This window comes from Spermophilus citellus (genome assembly GCF_964194105.1).
Source record: "Spermophilus citellus genome assembly, chromosome: 8".
NCBI classification, from domain to species: domain Eukaryota; kingdom Metazoa; phylum Chordata; class Mammalia; order Rodentia; family Sciuridae; genus Spermophilus; species Spermophilus citellus.
In genome coordinates, this window is record NC_138189.1 from 2,619,545 (window position 1) to 2,627,521 (window position 7,977).

Genomic DNA, 7,977 nt, shown 5'->3' on the forward strand with positions numbered 1-7,977 from the left:
CAGTGGGTCTCGGCCCCTCCCCCAGCCTCGGTAGGTCCCAGTGTTTGAGGTGGGGAGCGAGGGGCCTCTGAGGGGCTCCGGCTGCTCCTGTCCTCCCTAGAACTGACCAGGGTTCATCCCTGAGAGGTGGTATACCTGGGCTGGGATGTAGCTTGAGTCCAGGATGGGGAGGGCACAGGCCCAGAAGAGACTTCAGTGTCCCGGGGCCCCAGACCCTGCTCCACTTCACTTCCCAGCACAAAGCGGTCTCAGGACTGGGATCCCCCTACACCCTCTGGTTTCTGGTTCCTCCTAGGATGGCACAGAACCCCCAGGACCTAATGCCACAGCCCCCCTTGGGGGCCCCATGATCCCTGTGACCCCCAAGACCCCAGCAACAAGTGCTCCAGAGACAGAGGTGGAGGCAGAGGGACCCCAAGGTGGGGAGCGCCAGTCCCCAACCAGGGTGGCTCCCTCCCGCAGTGGCCCAGGGAGCCAAGGTGGGTCGGGAGAGGAAGCTTCCCATGGCACCTGGTGGTTGTGGACATGGGTGGGCTGGGGTGGGGAGCCCTGCAGCAAGGACTGGAGCCCTGGCCTGCCACCCCTGCAGTGCTCACCGAGGCCGGGCAGCCCTGCAGGTTCCCCTTCCGCTTCGGAGGCCGGATGCTGCACTCCTGCACCCTGGAGGGAAGCGCCCGCAGGAAGTGGTGGGTCCCAGGGGGGCGGGGGCTGAGCCCCCCCCCCCCCCGGGTCTGGCACGCTGGAGAAGAGTGGCTGGAGCTCTAGGCAGGGCCAGGAGGGGTGGGCCTGTGGCCTGGACCCACTGACCCCCAGCATTGCTTCCCAGGTGTGCGACCACTCACAACTATGACCGGGACAGGGCCTGGGGCTACTGTGTGGAGGTTGTCCTGCCTCTGGAGGACCCAGGTGGGTGCAGGGTGTGGGGTGCGACAGCCTGACCCCAGCTAAGAGGGGCTGAGGTGGGGTGTGTGAGCTGAGGGTGCCAGGGTCCCAGTGCTGAGCGGGGGTAGGACCAAGGGAGACAGCTGAGCTGGGCAGGGGTCCTGCCTAGTGTGGAGGAGCGGCTGCAATTTGACCCTGGAGATGGCTGCCAGCCAAGGAGCCAGCCGCCCTGGGTCCAGCGTGGGCACCTTTTCAGGTAGGGCTTCGCCCTCTCTGTGGCTGGGGCGCCCTCTCGTGGCAAAGGCCAGCCTCTGGCCACAGACAAGCCCTGGACAGACGTGGGTGGGGCCAGGTGGCCCAGGGCATGAGGCTGGAGGTCTGGGGCTCGTGAATCTCTGGGGACACGGCAGGGGACCGCGCTGCCTGACAGTGTTGGTGCCAGCTTCTAGGATGCCACGTGCCGAGCCATGGGGCACCTTGCCCAGGTGCCAGGTAGAGGGCTGGGGAGAAAAGGGAGGCCTGTGTCCCACCTTGGGGACCTGCACCCTCAGGACCCAGAGGGAGCAGCTGGAAGTGGAGGCCCACCGGAGGCCCTTGGCAAGCAGCGGAGTCATAGAGGGACCCCGAGGACTCTTGCCCTCATCACAACCTCTCCTGCTTGACCATAGCTGCCCTTGAACCCTGTGCCTCCGGGCCTTGCCTCAATGGGGGCACGTGCTCCAGCACCCAAGACCCCGTGTCCTATCATTGCACCTGCCCCCTGGCCTTCACTGGCAAGAACTGCAACATCAGTGAGTAGGCCCTGGGGGCCCGGGGGCCAGGGGGCCAGGGGGCCATGGGGGCCATAGGGGTCATGGGGGCCATGGGGGTCATGGGGGCCATGGGGGTCAGGGGGCCCGGGGGGCCCTGGGGGCCATGGGCCTGGAGCCAACCAGGGAGGGTGGAGAGTGGTTGGGGGGCCCAAGGTGGGGTCCTGCCTGGGCTGTGGTCCAGGGAGTAGGGACTCACTGTGTGGCCCCCAGGGAAGTGCTTCGACGAGACCCGCTACGAGTACCTGGAGGTGGGTGACCGCTGGGCCCGCGTGCACCAGGGCCACGTGGAGCAGTGTGACTGCGTGGACGGCCAGGCCCGGTGTGAAGATGCCCACCACACAGGTACACCGTGGCCAGCTCTGGGCCGGCCTGGGCCCCACGGTGAGGGTCAGCCACGTCCCCCGACAGGCCTTCCTTCCCCACCCAAGCAGAAGGGACTTGCCCAAGGCCACCCAGCAGCAAGGGCACAGGAAGGACCCGGGCCCTGGCCCCTGCAGGAGCTCGAGGCTGGGCCTAGCTTCTGGGCCCTTCTGCAGCTTGCCTGAGCAGCCCATGCCTGAACGGGGGTACCTGCCACCTGATCCTGGGCACCGGGACCAGCGTCTGCGCCTGCCTGCCAGGCTATGCTGGGAGGCTCTGCAACATTGGTGAGTAGGTCTGGCCCCCTGCCCTGGGAGCAAGCCTGGGGGTGGGGTCAGGGAGGCCCCGCTGTGGGTGGCTTCACACCTGTCCTGTGTGGGAGCGTCATCCACACCTGCTGTGCTCTCAGTGCCCACAGAGCGCTGCTTCCTGGGGAATGGCACTGAGTACCGTGGCGTGGCCAGCACTGCGGCCTCGGGCCTGGGCTGCCTGGCCTGGAACTCCGACTTGCTGTACCAGGAGCTGCACGTGGACTCGGTGGGCGCTGCCGCCCTGCTAGGCCTGGGCCCCCACGCCTACTGCCGGTCAGCACCCGGTGGCCACCACAGGCACCTTGCTCTGAGTGGGTGGGTGGCTCCCAGGACCCAGCTGGGACCAGCACTGCCCAGATGGCCTGATAGCCTCTGCCCAGAAGCCTGCCCTCAGGAGGCTGGGCAGAGACGCTCTGGCTGGGGTCTGCGGAGCGAGCACCGTTGCTCTGGGTGTGAGGAGCCCCAGGCCTGGGTTCCCAAGGGTTCCCCTATCCCAGCCCTCTCTGAGTGGCAGGGTGACTCCTGTGCCCTGCAGGAACCCGGACAAGGATGAGAGGCCGTGGTGCTACGTGGTGAAGGACAACGCGCTCTCCTGGGAGTATTGCCGCCTGGCCTCCTGTGGTGCGAGGGTGCAGGGCACGGGGTGGGGGCGGTGCTGCCTGAGGCCCTGAGACAGGAGGTCAGGGGACAGGTTGACCCTGGGGGCGGCTCCCAGTGGCCCCATGCCCCAGGACTGCCCTCTGGGGTCTCTGGCTCTCCTGGGGTCGGTGGTGGTGTCCCAGGCTGCAGGGGAGACAGGAGCACCCGAGGGTGCTGGCCACTCTGTGGCAGATCCTGTGGGCGGTGTTCTCCTCCCACCCTAGAGGAGGAGACTGAGGCTCAGAGGGGGCCCATGCCCAGAGCAGGGGTGGGCTGAGGAGGCCCTCCCTGCCCTGGGGAACCCTGTGGAGGTGACCTGGTGACCTCTGCTCCAGAATCCTTGGTCAGAGTCCAGCCCCCGCCCCCTGAGGTCCTGGTGACCCTGCCAGAGCCAGCCCCGGCTGGACGCCCAACCTGTGGCAAGAGGCACAAGAAGAGGACATTTCTGCGGCCACGGATAGTGGGCGGCTCCTCCTCCCTGCCTGGCTCCCACCCCTGGCTGGCTGCCATCTACATAGGGGGCAGCTTCTGTGCTGGGAGCCTCATCCACACCTGCTGGGTTGTGTCTGCTGCCCACTGCTTCTCCAGTAGGTGAGTGGCCCTGGCCCCAAGCCCAGCCCACAGGGCCACGAATCCCAGCCATCCCCCATCCCCCACCCACATCCCACTCCGCCATTCGCTGCTCCCGCACCCACTGCCCGCCACAGGACCGCCACGCTGGCCTCCATCCCATTCCGGTCCTATCTTGCACACTCCTACTACCATCACCACGCCACCTGTCCTGGGCCTCCGTGGGCCTTTCCACCTGTCCCTGCCACCTCACTGGGACTTGGCGCTTGGCCTCGTGCTGAGCGCTGAGGCTCCAGAGACCCCGGCGTTATTTGGGAGGCCCTGGGACAGGGTGGAGGGCTCCTGCAGAGGCACCAACAGATACGTCCGGGCCTCCGGGTAGACCCCCCGAGCCCAGGTCCAGGCAGGGTTGGGAGGAGGGAGGGAACGACTGCCTCCTCCTATTGCCAAGGTGCTTGAGGGGCGCCCAGCTGGTAGGGACAGGGCAGTGACAAGACTCTTTGGAGCCTCCCGGAATCCCGCCGGACAGGAGAAGCTCTGGCCCACTCTGGGCTCCCAGCAGCCCTCCTGCCTTCCACCCAGGGAAGCTGACCAACCGGGGAAGGAAAGCCCGGGTCCCACCGCCCAGCCTGGAGGGCAGGAGGGAGCAGACAGGCCCCTTCTCACCTTGTGCCCTGCCAACAGGGTCCGGGGGATTGTGCAGGTCCTGTCCTGAAGAGGAAACCTGAGGCCCAGACAGTCGGGGGCTGACACGGGGCCTGGGCTCTGTGTCCTCCAGTGGCGAGGGGCGTATCTGGGACCCCACAGGCCAGGTCCAGCTGGGACAGGGCCTTCAGTAGGACAGGTCTCCACCGACCTGGGCAGTCTCAGCACATTGGCCTGGGTGCCCGCGGGTGTCACTGGGCTGTTGGAGATAGCACAGCACACTGTGGCTCCTGGGCCCAGGCCTGGGGTGGCTGCGACCCCACCAGTCCTCTCTCCAACTCACCGTCCAGTGGACTAGCGAGGGCCACTGCAGGCCTCTCCCTGGGGCTGTGGGCCGCACCTCAGCCATGGCTGAGCAGCCATGGCCAGCGGGGCCCAGTTCCAGGTGGGGGTGCTGACCAAGTGGCCTGAGGAGAGGTCTAGGTCTGTGTGCCACCAGGACCTCCAACCCCACACAGTCCCCCCAGGGAGAGCGTCTCGGTGGTGCTGGGCCAGCACTTCTTCAATCGCACCACAGACGTGACCCAGACGTTTGGCATCGAGAAGTACATCCCCTACTCCCTGTACTCGGTGTTCAACCCCGGTGACCATGACCTTGGTGAGCTCCGTGGCGCAGCAGGGTGGGTGTTCTCTGTGCACCCAAGCCAGAGCAAGGACAGGGCAGGGGCCATTGGCCGGGCAGACACTGGGGGCTAGAGGAGGAGGGGTCTGGGCAGGGCAGCCAGGGTGCCTGTTGTGGCCTCCATGGCTGGAGGGAGCCTGGCCTGTGACTCAGTCCATCCTGGACCCCTCCTAGGCTGACCTCTGACCTCTCTCCTGCTCAGTCCTGATCCGGCTGAAGAAGAAGGGCGAGCGCTGTGCTGTCCGCTCCCAGTTTGTCCAGCCCATCTGCCTGCCCGAGCCTGGTGTCTCCTTCCCCCCTGGACAAAAGTGCCAGATCGCAGGCTGGGGCCATGTGGACGAGAGTGAGTGGGGGACTGCCCAGAGCCAGCCCGGGGGAGCAGCGGCCAGCCATAGTGAGCTGGCCCACGCTGAAAGCGCCGTGCCCTGCAGATGTGAGCAGCTACTCCAGCTCTCTACGGGAGGCACTGGTGCCCCTGGTCCCTGACCACAAGTGCCACAGCCCTGAAGTCCATGGTGCCGACATCAGCCCCAACATGCTCTGCGCGGGCTACTTCGACTGCAAGGCCGACGCTTGCCAGGTGAGCCGTGCTGCCCAGTGGGACTGGACACGTGGGGTTGGTCGGCCTGCTTGCCCCTTGGAGCTCTGAGCTGGAGGGGTCCGGGACAGAACTTACACCCACTGGGCTGGTGGCCAGCACCCCAGGATGGCTGGCTGCCTGGCCCCTCTAGAGAGGGCAGGTGTCTTCGGAGCCCTGTCCTCAAACGTATGACAAGAGGCCTCAGGCCACACCAGTAAAGCTCAGGTTCGCCCAGTGGCTAGGGGCGCCACAGGATGTCAGTTGCCCAAGGCCACCCATGGTCCTTTGCCCAGGTGTCTCTCAGACGTGCTCATTGCTCAGGCCATTAACCAGTAGCTAAGGTCTGTCCCCTCCGCGGCCTGATCCCGTTCATGCTCAACAGGGCCATCTTGGGAGGACTGCTCAGCAGGCCAGGTCCTAGGTGGGGAAGCAGCCCCAGGCCAGATCTCTTCTGAGTTTGCAGGGCTTAGTGTGGAGAGGGGTGGGGCTGGGCAGGGACACATGGTGCCGAGCTGTCAGGGAGGGCTTCCTGGTGTGGGGTGGGTGCCCTTGTCCTGAGAACCGCACAGGCCTTGAGGGCAGCAGGGAGCATTTCAGGTGGTGGGAGAGGCAGGTGCCCACATGGGGAGTGCTTCTGGGCAGGAGAGGGCAGCCAGGTTGAGAGTGTGCTGCTGGTGGAGGTGAGGGGCAGCCGGCAGGCTGCAGGAGGCAGTGGCGAGGGGGCTCCCCTGGACTGGCAGAGCTGGCCCTCCGGGGGCCTGGGAATGAGGTGACCTGTATATGAGGTCTCTTCCTCAGAAATGCCCTTGCTCTCTGTCCCCATGCTGCCAGACAGCCTTCTGGGGCAGTTCTGTCACCAGCAGAAGACACTTCCTGGATTCGCACCCTGGGGGCCTTTGGGTGGGGGTGTGGAGCTGCTGCTCCATGTCCCTGAGCCAGCTCCCAGCCACGTCTCTGCCCAGGGTGACTCGGGTGGGCCCCTGGCCTGTGAGAAGAACGGGGTGGCCTACCTGTATGGCATCATCAGCTGGGGCGATGGCTGTGGGCGCGGCAAGCCAGGCGTGTACACCCGCGTGGCCAACTATGTGGATTGGATCAGTGACCGGATACGGCCTTCCAAGCGGCCTGCAGCGCCCTCCTGAAGCTCAGGACAGCCGTCCTTTCCCACTGCCTGCCTCACTGACAATAAAGACCTCTCCTGGCACCTCCTCTGTGACTCCTGCCTCCCCGGCCCTCTTGGGCCACAGCTTGGGCCAGTGGCTGCAGATGGGGTGACCTGGGCCAGCAGCCAGCAGGGTCCTCAGTAGAGATGGGAGCCTGCAGCCCCCAGGAGGGCCTGGCCCCGTGACCCAGCAACTCAGGCAGGGGATTAGGGCCCGGGCAGCATCCAGGCCACACCCACCACAGGGCCAGCTGCAGACAGCTATGTGGTCAGGTCCAGGCACCCTGGGTGGTTGCAGGGCAGCACATGGGAAGCAAGTCCAGGCCTCAGGCTGTGGACAGGGGCCTGAGCCAAACAGCGGGGGAATGCTAAACCCCCAGGCAGACAGGGCACAGCTGCTGGACGCCTTTCAGCTTCAAGATGGCAGCCTGGCTGGGTTTCCTTTGGCTGTACCCCTCAGAGGGAGAGGGGAGAAAGGGACCGTGGGCAGGGCTTGCTGCCAGGACAGAGTTCACAGGAGCCAGCCCTGACTCCAGCCAGGCAGGACGCCGAGGCTCATCTGAATGGAAGGAGGAGGTGGGCCGGAAGCCAGAGAGGGTGCTGGGTGAGGGGAGGGCCCCAGGGGCTGTGGGGAGCTGGGTCCACCCCAGTTCCCAAAGTCCTTGGCGTTAACCCCCCCTGTGCATGAGGGGCAGGACAGTGAGGTTCCGTGGAGCAAGTCAGGGTGGGGTCCACGTGGGCCAAGGCCAGGCTGAGGCCCACAGACCCCTGGGAATGGAGCCAGAAGCCAGGGGAAGGCCAGTTTCCTGCCCCATACCTGTGGCCTTGGGAAGGGCAGCAGATGGCTGTGCTCAGGGCACTGCCTGGACCAGGTTTGCCACGGGCAGTTTCTCCCAGTGCCCACTGGTGGCCTCCCTCCCTAACCCTTCCTTGCCCTTGCCAGCCTCCTGTGACAGGCAGGGCCTCTCTCCTGGCCACCACGGTGCCTGGCCTACACCTGTGGGGTCTGCACACCTGCCCCTTCTGTGCTGCCGCCCGGGGGCCGTCCCCCGCTGTGCTGGTCAGACTGCACCCCTCACTCAGGCCACCGGGCAGGGTCCTCAGGGGGCTCCGCACTGGGCTGCTACTTGCCCGGAGGGCTCACAGGGCCACAGCTAGCTACAGAGGGAGTGAGGCAGGAGCAAGACCGTTCAGCCCTCTGCTGAGGCCTCAGTGGGCTGGACGTTCACTGCCCTAGGAAGTCAGAGTCTGAGCGAGGGAGAGCGCTGGCCCTGGGAGGGCGGCAGCGGGGCCAGTCTTGGGGCCTGGGCCTCCTGGGCTGATGAACATGGGCT

General features: G+C 66.2%; 1 protein-coding gene across 1 annotated transcript in view; it reads left to right on the forward strand.

The window, feature by feature from the left end:
• Window positions 1-6,742, forward strand: part of HGFAC (HGF activator) — a 116,522-nt gene extending 109,780 nt beyond the window's left edge. The window contains exons 7-19 of the mRNA XM_081303144.1: window positions 296-479; window positions 590-686; window positions 827-906; window positions 1,551-1,673; window positions 1,905-2,036; window positions 2,231-2,341; window positions 2,464-2,638; window positions 2,901-2,986; window positions 3,340-3,595; window positions 4,738-4,877; window positions 5,104-5,244; window positions 5,333-5,481; window positions 6,444-6,742. Of these exons, the coding sequence (XP_081159270.1) occupies window positions 296-479; window positions 590-686; window positions 827-906; window positions 1,551-1,673; window positions 1,905-2,036; window positions 2,231-2,341; window positions 2,464-2,638; window positions 2,901-2,986; window positions 3,340-3,595; window positions 4,738-4,877; window positions 5,104-5,244; window positions 5,333-5,481; window positions 6,444-6,623 (1,854 nt within the window). The 3' untranslated portion in view covers window positions 6,624-6,742. The remainder of the gene's footprint in view (window positions 1-295; window positions 480-589; window positions 687-826; window positions 907-1,550; window positions 1,674-1,904; window positions 2,037-2,230; window positions 2,342-2,463; window positions 2,639-2,900; window positions 2,987-3,339; window positions 3,596-4,737; window positions 4,878-5,103; window positions 5,245-5,332; window positions 5,482-6,443) is intronic.
• Window positions 6,743-7,977: the final 1,235 nt, after the last annotated feature.